The 18211-nt window shown below is 38.8% G+C and overlaps 1 protein-coding gene across 5 annotated transcripts in view; it reads right to left on the bottom strand.

Annotated features, from left to right (window-relative positions):
- The window catches only part of HAO1 (hydroxyacid oxidase 1), a 74326-nt gene that overhangs the window by 49599 nt on the left and 6516 nt on the right, over window positions 1-18211 (bottom strand). For 4 of the 5 annotated variants that reach the window (XM_068986910.1, XM_068986909.1, XM_068986908.1 and 1 more), the window contains exon 2: window positions 17540-17691. The exons of the other annotated variant lie outside the window; for it this stretch is intronic. In XM_068986910.1, coding sequence (XP_068843011.1) covers window positions 17540-17691 — 152 coding nt within the window. The remainder of the gene's footprint in view (window positions 1-17539; window positions 17692-18211) is intronic. 5 annotated transcript variants of the gene reach the window in all.

The following is an 18211-nucleotide window of genomic DNA, read 5'->3' on the forward strand; positions in this document are numbered from 1 at the left end:
GAGATAGATCTTCAAGGATAGACATATAAACTCTTAATGTTCTAGGTATATTCAAACTTTGTTTATATTTGATATATCTTTCTCTTCTTTATTTAGAGGAAAGAGTTGTCAAGTCACTGCTATTAAAAAATACATACCCCCCACCCCCAACACACATGTTACTAAAGAGACACTAGTAAGGTTTTAAACATTGAAACATCCAAGATAAAACCCTATAAATGACCTAAGTAATAATGTCAATCTCTCCTATCTCTCAAGCAGTGGTAAAGAGTCCGCCTGCCAATGCAGGAGATGCAAGTGATGTGGGTTTGATCCCTGGCTCAGGAAGATCCCCTAGAGTAGGAAATGGCAACCCATTTCAGTATTCTTGCCTGGAAGATTCCATGGATAGAGGAGTCTGGCAGGCTACAGTCGAAGATGTCTCAAAGATTCAGAAACGAATGAGCGACTGAGGGCACACACACACACACAAGAGTCAGAGGTCTGGGCTGCACTCTCAGACTTGCCATCTATGAGGCACATTTCAATTGTAAAGATATTTCAACCACAGCTGCTGCCCCACCCACTTCATCACATCATAGTATTGCCAGATGGTCCATTGAGATGATATTTATGAATGTTTTCTGGTAAACTCTAAAGCTAAGCAATTGTAAAGGGTTAAGTGAGAGAATGCTTAACATTATTTGGGAGAAGAAGTTCTAGATAGATGATATGGGGAGGGAGGTGGGAGGGGGTTTCATGTTTGGGAACACATGTAAGAATTAAAGATTTTAAAATTAAAAAAATAAAAATAAAAAAATAAAAAAATAAATTAAAAAAAATAAAATAAAATATAAATAAATAAATAAATAAATTTTTAGAATTTTGTCAAGCACCTGGAGTTCTCATTATTTATAATCCTCTCAACATATAGCTTTCCTCTGCAATGTTTTGGTTTTTTTTTAATTTTTAAATTTTGTTTTTTGGCAGCACCTTCCAGCATGTAAGATCTTAGTTCCCCACAAGGGATCAAACCAGTGCCTTCTACACTGGGAGTGCAAAGGCTTAGCCACTGGACCACCAGAGAAGGCCCTCTGTACAAGGGTACTGATGCTCAAGACATTCATTCTTCCTTACAAATATAGTGTCAGATTCTCACTTCCTGAAGCAAGAGAGCACTTATGGAAGAGAGGAACCTTCTCCAGGCCAAGAAACTCCAGACTATGGCTGATAAAGGAATATCAAAGGAGGAAATTCCTACATTCCCAGGGTATGATCTTTTTGTAAAGTCAGTGGCAAGACAAAAGCAAATACTCTAGGAGTTACAACAAAAATATGCCATTGTCCACTCCCCATGGTTGTCCTTCATCTGTCTACAGATTTCCATGAAAAGAACTGTGGAGAAGATATTAGTGGTTATAGCATTCACTAAGCCCAGCCATCAAGCAGTAATTTCTGAAAGCAAAGGTTTCAGATTTTCCCTACACTCTTTAGTTTCTCTCCTCTTTTACAACTGTAAGCATGATAATATGGAAATCATGAGATCAATACTATCAGCTCTAACCCCTCCCCTAACATCAAAGTGGGCTATGGGCTAGTGGAAAATGTTGGTGCATTGTGTTTAACAAAAATTATCCTTAGATCTATCCAAATAGTTCTTTATTAGACTTAAATCATATGCCCTAGGGTGGGGAAATGCTACATGGGTTACAATAATCTGGCATAAGACCAAGTTAATTCTGCCTCCCCAAATTCAATATAATTAACTCAGTGTCCTACATTATGAAATCTGTAAACTACTGAGGTTTATATCAGTTCATATTATATATGAATGTAGCCACCTCTGGGGTTGAAACAAAGGCTAAACCCAATGTTCAGTGATTTGGCTGGGCTGCTGCTGCTGCTAAGTCACTTCAGTCATGTCTGACTCTGTGTGACCCCATAGACGGCAGCCCACCAGGCTCCCCAGTCCCTGGTATTCTCCAGGCAAGAACACTGGAGTGGGTTGCCATTTCCTTCTCCAATGCATGAAAGTGAAAAGGGAAAGTGAAGTCGCTCAGTCGTGTCCGACCCTCAGCAACCCCATGGACTGCAGCCTTCCAGGCTCCTCCATCCATGGGATTTTCCAGGCAGGAGTACTGGCCCTCCGTTGGCTGGGCTAGAACAGGTAAATAGCTTTGCAAAACAGCATAAGTTGGCAAAATCCTCCCTATGGCTGAAATGCAATTGTATTTCTAGGTTTGGCCAGGGTTTCACTTTACATCAAGCCTTAAAGAAAACATTTATTTCTAATCCAAGTAATCTGAATGTGGAGGCAAGCAGATAGGAGGGCTATTGTGACCTTAAATCTCAGGAGATGCTAAATCTGCCTGTTTCAGTTCTTTAAATAAAGACTACTTTGTACACATCTCCCATGCATCTAGACTCTGCTTCTCAGTTCCTGTTCATTGCAGGCAATCATCACGGAATCAGAGGCTCTCAGAAGGTCTTGGAGGGCCTTCAGATGGAAACAATATTTGAGCTACACCCAACACTACTTCATCTTTGGGGATTTAAGCTATGCCTTTGGCTGGAAACCACCAAGAACTTTCATTCCAGTCTCTGTCCAGTGCTTCTCAAGCTTCAACATACACAAGAATTACATGTGGATGTTGATAAAATTCACATTTTGACCCAAGTGGTCTGAGATATGGCCTAAGATACTGTGTTTCCAACAAGCTTCCTAGTAATACTGACATTTGTTTTGTGGACTATACTTTAAGAATAATGAAATGGATATCTTGTTTCACTAGGACTCATGCAAGTTAATTGGATATATCTAATGGCCTGAATACAGATAGGACCTTATAGGAAACAAGAGGGAGAAACTGACCAGGAGTTGCAGGGCGGGTAGGGGCTGGCTTGTGTCTTGTCAATTGCCAGCCATGTCCTGCTGAATGTGTTTTTCTTCTCCATTGTTATTCCTCTGCAGAGGGACACAGGTAACTTTGCAACATTTTCTTATTAATTCATCTCTTAGTAAGATTTAAAGTCAGGGAACTAAAGTGCACTACAGCAACAGCCCCTTGGGCTTCCCTGGTGGCTCAGTGGTAAAGAATCTACCTGCCAATCCAGGAGACATGGGTTCGATCCCTGGGTCAGGAAGATCCCCTGGAAGAAGAAATGGCAGCTTGCTCCTGTATTCTTGCCTGAGAAATCCCATGGACAGAGGAGCCTGGCAGACTACAGACCATGGGGTCACAAAAAAGTTGGACATGCATTATCAGATGTATTTTATAGCCTTGCTTATCCAGAATTTGCTAGCTTCCTAGATTTCAGATTCAAAGAAAAACCAAGCAACAAAATAAAATTAAAGTGATAGAAGATGAGGAGGAAGAGAGATTTCTCAAAGATAATAAGGCAAAATTTACCAATTATAAAATAGTTCTCAATGTTTAATGTCAGGGCAAACAATTGTTCAGTCACTAAGTTTTGTCCAACTCTGAGAGCCCATGGACTGCAGCACAGTAAACTTCCCTGTCCTTCACGATCTCCAGAGTTTGCTCAAACTCATATCCACTGAGTTGGTGAATTACACATATAGATAAGATGCCAAATCATCAAATGAAACTAAAGTTTATCATTCTAAGCTTGACAAGGAAGAGATTTATAATACATTTGAGAATGATGTTTATTCACTACCACAAAAACAGCAATGTAAACTATTAGTTATCAATGGGAATTGATGTCTGTTATTTGGGAAATTAACTCATGTGGAATAAACCAGAGCAGAACAATTAAGCAATGTGCTACTTTGGGTACAAATTATTTCTTTGAAAATAACTCTCCTTTATGGGAAAAGTGAGTTAAGCTTCCAAAATTATATGTTTAAGGAAAAGGGGTAATATTATGAAAGGGCAAAAAGGGGCTTTTTTAGGTGCATTTGATTAAAACGCTTCTGCAAAACTTAGTCACCAAAACAGCTGTGCTGAAAATTTCGTTGAGAAAACCCATTTTGTCCTCTGCACAGGAAGTCATTATGCAATGGGGAAAATATGCAATGATCATGTACCAAGCAGTTGTGTGGTTCTAAACTCAGGGTCTGACACACTGAAGTGTTTGCATAAACATTCACCATACTAGCCATTGAGGGGGTCAGAGTTTGTTTGCCTAGGAAGCTATTATTACACAGATTTGTTAAAGACACAATTAAAATTATTGTCTCAACATTGAAAGCTATCATTTAGATTATTCAGAAAAAGAATGTTCTAAAGTCAGTTATCTAAGGGAAGAAAAAAACTTCTACTATAATTATGCATGAAATACTTCAGTTCAGTTCAGTTCAGTTCAGTCGCTCAGTCGTGTCTGACTCTTTGCGACCCCATGAATCGCAGCATGCCAGGCCTCCCAGTCCATCACCAACTCCTGGAGTTCACTCAGACTCACGTCCATCGAGTCAGTGATGCCATCCAGCCATGTCATCCTCTGTCATCCCCTTCTCCTCCTGCCCCCGATCCCTCCCAGCATCAGAAACTTTTCCAATGAGTCAAGTCTTCACATGAGGTGGCCAAAGTACTGGAGTTTCAGCTTTAGCATCATTCCTTCCAAAGAAATCCCAGGGCTGATCTCCTTCAGAATGGACTGGTTGGATCTCCTTGCAGTCCAAGGGACTCTCAAGAGTCTTCTCCAACACCACAGTTCCAAAGCATCAATTCTTCTGCGCTCAGCCTTCTTCACAGTCCAACTCTCACATCCATACATGACCACTGGGAAAACCATAGCCTTAACTAGACGGACCTTAGTCGGCAAAGTAATGTCTGCTTTTGAATATGCTATCTAGGTTGGTCATAACTTTTCTTCCAAGGAGTAAGCGTCTTTTAATTTCATGGCTGCAATCACCATCTGCAGCGATTTTGGAGCCCCCCAAAATAAAGTCTGACACTGTTTCCACTGTTTCCCCATCTATTTGCCATGAAGTGATGGGACCGGATGCCATGATCTTCGTTTTCTGAATGTTGAGCTTTAAGCCAACTTTTTCCCTCTCCACTTTCACTTTCATCAAGAGGCCTTTTTAGAAGTGGTCAAAAATATTCATTTACAATTTAGAAAATTTAACCAATTTAAAGCCTGCCCCAAAGGGCCAAGAAGCCAGTGTTTTCATGAAATTCCATGGTCTGATTTTGAAATAATATAACACTGAGTGGTTGTAATGTCACTATACACCAAGAACTCTTTTTCATTGTGTGGAAATATTTTCGAAACAATTCTTCCTAATGACATCTTAGCCCACCCTTCTTTGTTCCTACTTTATCTCTGGGGCAGCACTCTGCAATAGACAAGAACATTAGCTTTACTGTAATGATTCCCAGGTTATAGTTCTTTCATTTTTATTGAGTCTCCAGGCCTTGTCATAGCTGGCAGCTGGCATGAAGACCACACAACAGTGAGATGCCTTTTAATGATGTTTTCAAGGAGTATCAGATTTACACATGGTGACTTCAATCAACCTCCCTCAATTTGACATCCTGAATGTTGGAATCTATAGGTGAGCCTTTGACTTCTTGCTGTCACACTTTGATATCTTCGAGAGCACTAATAGTTTGAAAAGAAGCAATCTCATGCTCTCAAGAAAGCTGCTCAATTCTGGTGCAAAATACTAAAAATTATTTCATTTGATGTTAGTCTTTAAGACAGCTGAAGTCTAATATTTTAACAGCTGTTTTAGATGAATAATATTTCTCTTGCTGCAAAGTAATTTCAACACTGAACCTATCACTTTTTTAATAATTTTATATATGAATTATATATTTATATATGTGCAGATATATAAGATGCCCATAATCATTATTATATATGGATATAAAGCTTCCCAGGTGACGCTAGTGGTAAAGAACCCACATGCCAATGCAGGAGACTATAAGAGACATGAGACACATGTTCGATCTCTGAGTTGGGATGATCCCCTGGAGTAGGAAATGGCACCCCACTCCGGTATCTTTGCCTGGAGAATCCCATGGACAAAAGAGACTAGCAGGCTACAGCCCATGAGGTCGTGCAGAATCAGACATGACAGAAATGAGTTAGCAATACAATATGCATATGTGTATGTATAGGCAATGTGTATGAGTGTATGTACAGAAAGAGCACGTTTACTGACTTTTGATCATTTTAAATAATCAGAATATCCAAAATATACAGTAGTCATTAAATAGGTTGAAAATAAGGGCAAGAAAAGTTATGAATTGATGTTTTATACTACAGCAATGCAAAGAGGTATTCCCTTCCAAATTTTTTTAATATAAATTTATTTATTTTAATTGGAAGTTAATTACTTTACAATATTGTATTGGTTTTGTCATATATCACCATGAATCTGCCACAGGTATACACGTGTTCCCCGTCCTGAACCCCCCTCCCTCCTCCCTCCCCGTACCATCCCTCTGGGTCACCTCAGTGCACCATCCCCAAGCATCCAGTATCATGCATCGAACCTGGACTGGTGATTCATTTCATATATGATATTATACATGTTTTGGAAGTTTTGGCCATAGCAATCAGAGCAGAAAAAGAAAAGGAATCCAAATTGGAAAAGAAGAAGTAAAACTCTTAGTGTTTGCAGATGACATGATCCTCTACATAGAAAACCCTAAAGACTCCACCAGAAAATTACTAGAGTTAATCAATGAATATAGCAAAGTTTCAGGATATAAAATCAACACACAGAAATCCCTTGCATTCCTATACACTAATAATGAGAAAATAGAAGGAGAAATTAAGGGAAAAATTCCATTCACCATTGCAACAAAAAGAATAAAACACTTAGGAATATATCTACCTAAAGAAACTAAAGACCTATATATAGAAAACTATAAAACACTGGTGAAAGAAATCAAAGAGGACACTACTAGATGGAGAAATATACCGTGTTCATGGATCAGAAGAATCAATATAGTGAAAATGCATATACTACCCAAAGCAATCTATAGATTCAATGCAATCCCTATCAAGCTGCCAATGGTATTTTTCACAGAGCTAGAACAAATAATTTCACAATTTGAATGGAAATACAAAAAACATCGAATAGCCAAAGCAATCTTGAGAAAGAAGAATGGAACTGGAGGAATCAACCTGCCTGACTTCAGACTCTACTACAAAGCCACAGTCATCAAGACAGTATTGGTATTGGCACAAAGACAGAAATATAGATCAATGGAACAAAATAGAAAACCCAGAGATAAATCCCTTCCAAATTTTTAACTGATGTAATTTGGACAAAGTTTTAATGAACTATCTGTTCTCCGTTATTCCTCCTTACTTTTGTTTCTTCTCAGTAAAAGTGGATACAATAATGGCTGAAGACAAATCAATGGGTCAGACTCTAGAGTGAAACAGATCTAGGTTCAATCCCCATCTTAATCACTGGCCAATACTGGTCAAGGGTGTCCTTCACTCTGTCAAAAGAGGAGAATGATAAATGATAATGATCGCACAGGTCTATTGTGAGGATTAATGATAGGGATGTGAAGTTCAAGCACCTGGTATATAAAAGGTACTCACTTCAGAAATAGTGAAAGTTTCATTTAAAGTAAATCTGGTGCTTTTCCTGGATTTAGTTAAAATTAAAACTTATGGTGATATTTTCCTCATATATACTTGGTCACCTAGTACAACACATAAATATATAAATCAATAAAGCTTTCAAAAATACATCATTTGGGCCTGGAGCAAAGGAAATGACAATTTTTCTTGCTGAATGGTCTTTCACTCAGTGTTAAGGTTGATCACTTAATCTCAGAAAATCCAGAAAATTCAACAGCTAAATCTCTCACCTACACCCTAATTCAGCTCTTTGGGGCCTTTGTGCCACTCTGCAATCTGTTCCACCTGCACCTTAATAGGTGGTCAAGTCACAACTGAGTCCCAAAACTTCACTTTGGAATGTTCTGCCCTTTTAGGCTCAAAAAGAAAGTGTTTAGATTTAATGGTTTTATGGCCCATCAAATCCTGTGTGGTAGCCTCTAATTGCATCCAGGGGTAAGAATTTCTTTTTTAAATCTTTTTTTTTTTTTTTCCTGACAGTTTAATAAGAATTTACTAATATGCTGAGGATTCCTGGAACGCATTAGGTAGGTTTTAATTTTTCTCTATTTGAGGTCCCAGCACTCCCTCATGTGGTATTTGTTCACATAGCAAGTCAGATGCAAAAGCATAAGTAAATATTTAATCTCTTTTTTTCCTTTCATTATTATTTCCCATGATTAAACAGAGCAAAAGAGCTAATGTACCTCCATGGGAAATGAAATAAAATTTTACTGCATCCACTGTGCATAAAACCAGAGAGATTTTCACAGTGCTATAGTAAACATTTTATTAATTGGTTCTCTGAGAAATCAGATATACTCTACTTATTCTGCAAGATGGAAATTTAACCTAATGAGACCACTTTCTTTATGTGTTACTAGCATTTGTATTTATTATTTCTATTTGTTTCAATATAATAATATTTTGGAGAAATGATTTTGTATTCATCCCTGAGGTTTATATGAAGAATAAAACTTAAAAATTAAAACCCAGTCTAATAGAGTTTCAAACAGATATGTCATTATAAGTAGGGGCATTTATATGACTACTTAAATATTATTGCTTGCTTAGTTGTTCAGTCTGACATGAACTGAAAAGTTCATGTCTGACTTTTTGCAACCCTTTGGGCTGTAGGCCATCAGGCTTTTTCAGGCAAGAATACTGGAATGGATTGCTATTTCCTCCTCCAGGGGATCTTCTCCACCCAGGGATCAAACTCGCATCTCCTGTTTCTCCTGCTTTGCAGGCAGATTCTTTACCCACAGAGACACTGGGGAAGCTCTTAAATGTTATAATAATTATCAATTATTAAAATGTTGACATCCATTGAAATAACCTCTTATTCATAACACTGTGCATGGCAAACTGTTTTCCACTGAATGTTTTCTGGTTACTCCTTCCATCTTGCATGTGTGCGTGCTAAGTCACTTCAGTCATGTCTGACTCTGCAACCTTATGGACTGTAACCAGCCAGGGACTATAGCCTGCCAGGCTCCTCTGTCCATGGGATTCTCTAGGCAAGAATACTGGAGCCCTCCTCCAGGGGATCTTCCCAACCCAGGGATCGACCCCTTGTCTCTTATGTCTCCTGCCTTGGCAGGCTGGTTCTTTACCACTAGCACCACCTGGGAAGCCCCCCTTCCATCTTAAAAGAATTTTAATTTTTGTTTGTTTAAAGTTTAAGCACCTGAATTTTGCACAAGTTTCCTATTTCCTAATAAGTTTCATATCCTGTGGTTTATTCCATACTCTCAAAACTAAAGGGATAACACTATAAAAACATAGAACATTTGCAGTTAATATTCCAAGACTATATAACATACAGCTTGCTGTAGGGGTCTTGCTGCAATTAGACTGATATGACATTTGGTAATATCAGTAACTGGCCAGAGTATTATAGACAACATTGTGTATTGTGGTTAATAATCTTGAATCAGGCATTTAATCTCTCCAAGCCTCAGTTTCCACATCCACAGGAGTTGGATAAAGTGCTTTGGGCTCACACATTTTAAGACAGCACTAGGGGATAGATGGTTAAAAATTCAAATTGCCTGGCACATACTAATTGCTAAATAAATGTTGGCTATCATAATTTTCCACAAGACTTTGAAGTATCACTTTTTAAATTTATATGTTTTTTTTTAATTTTTATTTTTTTAATTAAATTTTAAAATCTTTAATTCTTACATGTGTTCCCAAACATGAAACCCCCTCCCACCTCCCTCCCCATAACATCTCTGTGGGTGATCCCCATGCACCAGCCCCAAGCATGCTGTATCCTGCGTCAGACATAGACTGGCGATTCAATTCTTACATGATAGTATACATGATAGAATGCCATTCTCCCAAATCATCCCGCCCTCTCCCTCTCTCTCTGAGTCCAAAAGTCCGTTATACACAGCTGTGTCTTTTTTCCTGTCTTGCATACAGGGTCGTCATTGCCATCTTTCTAAATTCCATATATATGTGTTAGTATACTGTATTGGTGTTTTTCTTTCTGGCTTACTTCACTCTGTATAATCAGCTCCAGTTTCATCCATCTCATCAGAACTGATTCAAATGAATTCTTTTTAACGGCTGAGTAATACTCCATTGTGTACATGTACCAAAGCTTTCTTATCCATTCATCTGCTGATGGACATCTAGGTTGTTTCCATGTCCTGGCTATTATAAACAGTGCTGCGATGAACATTGGGGTACATGTGTCTCTTTCAATTCTGGTTTCCTCGGTGTGTATACCCAGGGATTGCTGGGTCATAAGGTAGTACCTATTTGTTTTCAGCAAGATCCAGAGATAAATACTTATCTGATCAGTCTCCTTCAAACCAAGAAGGCAGCTTTAAGAAATAAAAATCCAGTGTAGGCAGATACTCACTCCACAGTCTCTATCCTCTAGAGCTGGCATAGAGCTGGGAGGCGGTTTCAGAAATGTAAGGAAGGGCAGGTCTCTACTTTGGTCTCTCTTTTTGTATTTGATGACATTTTTTAAAATGGAACAAAATAATTTATTTATATTCTGAAAAAATTGTAAAGACCATTGGGAGTTTTCTACTTTTGAATACTTTTTCTTTGTTTCTGTCTTAGCAACAGAACCCTTTCTTTGAAGGGCTACTCTTTTGAATCCCAATAAGTAACAAAAGTAGCTGTGTGCTCAGTGACACACTTAACTTCCCTGAGATATTTGGAAACAACTCCAGCTCCTTGGGACACCTGAAATAAACCACTGCTCTTGCATAAGCAGCTCACTTTATCAGTGCAGAAGCGTAATCACAGAGAGTGAAAATGACCCGCCTCAAGGAGCGAAACTAGTTAGTGGTGAATTTCTACATAAATCAGATGCCCCAGCCTGGCAGCCCAGGGGACAGTTGTAGCCCACAAAAGTATTTACTTTGGCCCACACATTGTTGCCCCAAACAGTGTTTTAAAGAATTTTGATTTATTTGCCAACATTTAAAAACCAGGAGATTGCACATAAAAATCAAGGTTTCTGGCTTCTCCTTAAAAAAATTTTTTTGAAGATTTGGCAAACCCACATTCTCATTCCCATAGTGCATCAGTTAGCTGGAGGCAAGATGGGGCTACCCTCCTTCCATGGAATATGCAGTCTAGGCATGGTACCCTCTCTACCACTGAGCTTGCATTGTTGTTTTCTCAACTTCATCTCTCCTTGCACATTTACATTACCAACCTGGCCTAAAAGCCATTTTTTGAGGATTAAGCAAAGTAAAAAGAGCATTCTTTACTTCCACTAAGATATAAATGAAGTGTACTTTTCTGATGTGTGGAATGTATGGAAGAGAAATATTTTAGGGACTTGGAATCTCAGGGGCAAATAAAAGTTGAGCCCCACTTCAGGAAGCTTTTCCCAACATTTATCTCATGTGATTCTCACAAGAACATCTAGAGGTAAGATCTCTTATTTAAGTAGGGTTGCCAGCTATAGCAAATAAACATAGGATACCCTGTTACAAATGAATTTTTATCTGAAATGCAACTGCAACTAGCTCTCTGTATTTTATTTGGCAACCCTCTGCTCATTGCCATTTTGGAAAGAAAGAAAGTGTAGCTCCATTGGTCACTCTACAATAACAGAGTCATGTAAAAACAAAGAGCTCTGTTTTGGGCTTAGTTGGTACTGGGGACATGTCCCACAGTGGTAAGGAGAAAGACCAAAGGACCCCTGAAGCAGGGCTCCATGAAGAAGTCTGCAGCATAGTGAGACCCTGGCACCATGACAACTTTCAGAACTTTCTAGCTGCTCATTCTAATTATTCAGGCCAGACCATTCCCTGGGGATTTGAATATCCTTCACTTACTCTTACTGACCAAGCTAGGGGGAGTCCTTTCTTCAGAAAGGGCTGCTAACTAGCACCTATTCTCCAAGTGTTGTTAGTCGCTCAGTTGTGCCCGACTCTTTGCGACCCCATGGACAGCATGCAGCCCACCAAGCTCCTCTGTCCATGAGATTTTCCAGGCAAGGATACTGGAGTGAGTTGCCATTTCCTTCTCCACCTATTCTCCAAACTTGGCTTCAATTTCTCCTGCTAGCTAGGGACCAAGACCCTGGAAACAAGAAAGCTACATTAAGGGCCAGATAATTAGGAGAGTGAGAAAAAAAGTCCTTCACAACAACATCCATAGATTTCATAATCTCCCCAAAGATCAAGCTAGCTTGAGAGTATTTCCATATTTGGAAACAATAGAGTAAATCAAATATTAGCTGCATAATTCCATATTGATTTTCTCAGTTTTGAGAGAAAGAAACAATCTCTACCAAATACAAGCATCCCTCCACTTTTAAAATGCCTGTGGTTGTATCAATATTCAGTTAGCCACTGTCTTGGTTTGCATTCTTCCAGAAGCTGACAATGAGACAGTACTATGAGCCTGAGACTTTTATTTGGAAATGATCACAAGCTGAGCTGAAGGAACGGGAAAGTGAAAGAGGAAAGGTGTGTGATATTGGGCAGGTGACTTCTGAAGGCAACTGGGGCCCAGTCTTACTGGGGAAACCCTGGGTTGTAGGATGAGAAAATGCTTCGGTGACCCTGATCAAAGAGAGCTAGAGTATTTTTCCACCAGCCTGAAGCATGCCCTTCCATTCACCAACTTCCAAACACCACCCGCATCAGCTCTTGTTGCCAGAGAAAATATTAGGCAAAAAGTTGCATATTCTGATAGAAATGGGAAGTAACAAAGGAATATATGATGGGCATCAATAGCATCTGTTCCAGACACACATTCTTTCCTTCTGAATAATCTATCCATTCCACAACCAACACGTACAAACCAAGGAGCCCTTTTTGTTAAGAGCTGATCACCACCAGTTTGGAGGATTAATAGCCATATTACATAGACCATCAATCCATAGACAGTGATAGGAACATAGAAGAAAACCTTAAGAATGTTGAAATCCTTGAGGGATGATTCTACTACAAATATGGAATACAAACTGTCGTGTCGGTAGCCTGACAAGAACCTGTTCAGGATCTTAGCTTCTTGAAGCCAGTGTGTATACCCTTTCATTGCGAATTCCTCTGTGTTCTCAGTGTCACTACATCATTTGCTCTGCCTGTTCCGCCTTATCCTAATGTCTATCAAGTGTTTCACTCTCCTGCATTCTCCTGGGGTAGGCACAGGCTGCTCTGCCTGCACCTTAAATGGCATATTAATTCCCTTTTACCTTTAGGGCTTCCCTGGTGGCTCAGCTGGTAAAGAACCCACCTGCAATGTAGGGGACCTGGGTTTCAATCCATGGATTCAGAAAATGCCCTGGAGAAGGGAACAGCTACCCACTCCAGTATTCTAGTCTGGAGAACTCCATGGACTATATAGTCTATGGGGTCACAAAGAACTGGACACGATTGGGCGACTTTCACTTTCAGGGAATTGTGATTTACAGATAAATGGGCTTCCTCTCATAACACTTATGGGATTTTCTGGAAATTAAAAGCAACACAAAGTGGCTAACAGCCCAAACTGTGGAGCCAGACTTCCTAGGTCTGAATCCTATCTGTATCATTTATAAATTCACACAATTTTGTGACCCTCACCATCTGCTGTGTGCTTCAGTTTCTCATGAATAAATTGGGCCTAATAATAGTACCTCCCTCTTTGGGCTGTTTGGAGGATGTGATGTTTTAATACTTGTAATGTGTTTAGAAAAGTGCCAGGAGCATGGTATTAAGTGCTTGATAAATAAATCTAAAGGGGTAAGACTCCGATAGGCCTTCAATAATGCCTCAGAGTTAGTGCTGGCAGAAAACAGTGTTAGATAAAACAGTCATACCTAGGCTGTCAAAGTAGTTTCTAAGTAAGCTTTCTTCTCATTTTTCTTCCCACCTTACTCCCAGTAAAAAGGAGTAGTGACCTTGGAATCATCAGAAGTGAGTTGGAGAATAAGTCATATTAATCACTAACTATGAAAACTTGCTCTGTATGGAGCCAACTCTTCACCTATCCAGGACAGTGACACCTGTCAAATAGCAGATATAGTGACTTATGTAAAAATAATTTGCAGCTTCAGGGTGTTTTATCAATTCAGTAAGCTTTACTTATTACCTTCTTCACTTCCTTCCATTCTCATCCATTCTCTCCATGATTCCTTCTCCAGTTTTCTCTATTTTAAATTTAGCTTTTATTGCACTTTTCTAATTCAAAGAAAATTCTATACATGTAGACCAAAAATAAGAAGGTTATAGAGTCACATCTGATAACTATAGTCAGAATATTCATAACCCACAAATAAAATTTTGTAAAATGTGGTCTACATTCTTGGTCCTCAAAAATAAATATATTCTAGGACCTTAATATTGTTTATACCTGCTTTTTAAAAATTCTTATATTGTAACATATTTCTATGCCAGTCAACTCTTCCTTTCATATAATTTTTAATGTTTACCCCATTTTTTATGCATCCTATTTTTTTTGAAACCAATCTCTAATTCTGGGACATTTGAGTTATTTTCCTAACTTTTTTCTTATTAAAAATAACAGAAATGGGACTTCCTTTGTGGTCCAGTGGCCAAGATTCCACACTTCCAATGCAGGGGGCCTGGTTTTCATCCTTGGTAAGGGAATTAGACCCCACATTGAAATTTCATTGCAAATCTGCATTGCATCAAAAGATCCCTCATGCCTTAACTAAAACCTGACACTGCCAAATAGGCAAATACTTAAAAAATAATAATAACAGGCATAAAAATTCCTGAAAAAATGTCATTCCTCAAATCATAATTATTTCCTTGGAATTCCTAGAGGAAATTTATAGCACCACATGGAATTGGTATTTTTAAAGCTTTGATAAACAGTGCCAAACTATTTTCTAGAAAGATTATTCCACTTTATACTCCTCCTAAGTTCAGTTCAGTCACTCAGTCGTGTCTGACTCTTTGCAACTCCATGATCGCAGCATGCCAGGCATCCTTGTCCATCACCAACTCCCGGAGTTTACTCAAACTCATGTCCATCGAGTCGGTGATGCCATTCAACCATCTCATTCTCTGTCTTCCCCTTCTCCTCCTGCCCCAAATCCCTCCCAGCATCAGAGCCTTTTCCAACGAGTCAACTCTTAGCATGAGGTGGCCAAAGTATTGGAGTTTCAGCTTCAGCATCAGTCCTTCCAGTGAACACCCAGGACTGATCTCCTTTAGGATGGACTGGTTGGATCTCCTTGCAGTCCAAGGGACTCTCAAGAGTCTTCTCCAACACCACCGTTCAAAAGCATCAATTCTTCAGTGCTCAGCTTTCTTCACAGTCCAACTCTCACATCCATACATGACCACTGGAAAAACCATAGCCTTGACTAGACGGGCCTTTGTCGACAAAGTAATGTCTCTGCTCTTTAATATACTGTCTAGGTTGGTCATAACTTTCCTTCCAAGGAGTAAGCATCTTTTAATTTCATGGCTGCAGTCACCATCTGCAGTGATTTTGGAGCCCAAAAAAATAAAGTCTGACCCTGTTTCCACTGTTTCCCCATCTATTTCCCATGAAGTGATGGGACCAGATGCCATGATCTTCATTTTCTGAATGTTGAGCTTTAAGCCAACTTTTTCACTCTCCACTTTCACTTTCGTCAAGAGGTTTTTTAGTTCCTCCTTATTTTCTGCCATAAGGGTGGTGTTATCTGCATATCTGAGGTTATTGATATTTCTCCCAGCAATCTTGATTCCAGCTTGTGCTTCTTCCAGCCCAGCGTTTCTCATGATGTACTCTGCATATAAGTTAAATAAGCAGGGTGACAATATACAGCCTTGACGTACTGCTTTTCCTATTTGGAACCAGTCTGTTGTTCCATGTCCAGTTCTAACTGTTGTGTCCTGACCTGCATATAGGTTTCTCTTAAAAATGCACAGTTTCAACATGCATATAACCTCATGCCACTGTCTAATCTTAAAAGAATATGATATTCAGAAAACAAAATATTATAATTTATATTTATTTGATAATTATGGATATGATAAAAAATTTTATATATTTAATATGTTTATTGGCCATTTTTATGTCTCCATTTGTGAATGTCCTATTTTAATTTTTTCATTTACATCTTTTCCTCCATTTGGGCATTATATGTTATTTTATTATTCAAACATAAGCTCTTCACATAGGAAGGACATTAACCTTTTGCAGTCTCATATTTTTTCATTCATTTTGGTTAACCATTTGTTTTCATCTTTTATAGAAATTTGAGAGTGTGGAAATTTCCATTTTTGTGTGTATGTTGACTTGTTTGCTTTTGTTTTACTGTTTGTGATCTATAACATGTTTGAGAAGTTCTCTCTTATCCAAATTTTAAGTAGACCAATACCATTTCTCCTTTTTTTCCCTTCTCTCTCTCCATATTTCAAGATTACTGTAGACAAATGGTTGGGGCTCCAAGGGTCACTTGTCTCTGTAGTCCCAAAATTAAAGACCTAAATCTTTCCAGCACAATATCACTGTGTCAGGCTGATATTCAAAGCAGTAGGTTGTGGAAGACATTTCAAGGAGGAAAGTGAATTCACAAGCTCCTTAATTCTTAGAATTAAAATGCTTTTAAAAGAGTATTTAGTTTCTGCTCTTTGGTCCTGAATTTCCTGCCTTCCTTGGTTTAGTCACTAAGTCGTGTCCGACCCTTGCGACCCCATGGACTGTAGCCTGCCAGGCTCCTCTGCCCATGGGATTCTCCAGGCAAGAATATTGGAGTGGGTTGCCATTTCCTTCTCCTACGTGCCTTCCTTAGCTTAAAAAAAATCAGATAAAATTTGTTACCAACTTTCATACATGCTCTGAAGCAGAATGTGGGGAGATTTATCACTGCACATACCTTTTCAAATATCCATAGTTGCTAGCAGACTGGGAAGTTGACAAATTACCCATAATTAGGAATTTCTGCTTTCATATTTGAATTTCTCATTATTCCCTCCCAAAGCAGTTGAAAACACTCTATTTTGGGGAATATAACCCATCCATAAACAAACTATGGCAGAAAACACAACCAACCAAGTCACAGTATTTGCTGTTTTACAGTGAGAATCATGTGGGTTTAGGGGAAGCAAAAAGAGCTTTGAAAATCAGGTAGATGTGAAGTTGAGTCCATCTCTGTACTGCCTATGTGTCACCATGGGTGAGTCCCTTTCTCAGAGCTCGATTTTTTGAGATGTTGATATTAATACTCATAATATGAATAAAAGTCAGTGAGCCACTATTCCATGCCAGGTACTGGTACTTTGTATGTGAAAACTCAGTTAATCCTTACAGTAATCCAGGGAGGTAGGTGTTATTTTTATCCCCATTTTAAAGCTATTGAAACTGAAGCACAAAGAGTATCTTGCTAAAGTAATACATCTAGAAGGTAGAAGAGAAGGACATGTAAGAACAAGCATTTATATGTCAGTCAATCAGCTTAACTATTGTGAGTATAAAAACATCCAGGGAAGTGTTTGCTTGATGCACACAGAGAAGACAGTTACTAAATGTTAGTTTGTTTCTGTCCTTTAAGTGAGAACCTTCTTCCTACCTCGCACCGTTGCAAGCTCCCCATCCACGTGAGCCATGCACTGCATGGCAGTGGCCCCAACGCAGATAGGCATACTGACTTTTTGCCCTAAAACAGAAGTCGACAGGTCTATTTCAGCAACGTTCCGGAGCATCCTTGGATATAGCTTCCACCTAGAATTTGGGGGAGGGTGGGAAAAAGGTTTTAGAATTTCAAGTGTTTGAGTCAGAAAAAGAAGATATTCTTGTATTTTTCCCAGCAAGCAAATTACTTCACAAAGGTCAAGGAAATTAGGAAATTTTAATGCTTGTTAAGATGGAAAGTTATCAATAAGATTAATAATAAACTTCTCAAGTTATTGTTCTTAGTCAAGAACAATTAACAAACCGTAGACGTCATCCATTTAAGTCTACAGCTTTTTGGTCTTTGAGAAACGCATTTGGATATCCAGACAATCAAGATCTAGAAGAGTTCCACCATCCTGAAGAATTGCCCCATTTCCTTTGGCAGTGAAACTCTCCCTCAACAAATTCCCTAACATCCTCTGATCATTTTGTTGTTGTTGTTCCCATAGTTTTACTTTGCAAGAATATCATAAAAGTGGAATCATATATAGTCAGTCCTGAAACTATATATAACTGATCCTTGAACAAGGCAGGGGTAGTGGGGTGGGTCAGTCCTTTGCTCAGTGGA

This window comes from Capricornis sumatraensis, chromosome 15 (genome assembly GCF_032405125.1).
Source record: "Capricornis sumatraensis isolate serow.1 chromosome 15, serow.2, whole genome shotgun sequence".
NCBI classification, from domain to species: Eukaryota; Metazoa; Chordata; class Mammalia; order Artiodactyla; family Bovidae; genus Capricornis; species Capricornis sumatraensis.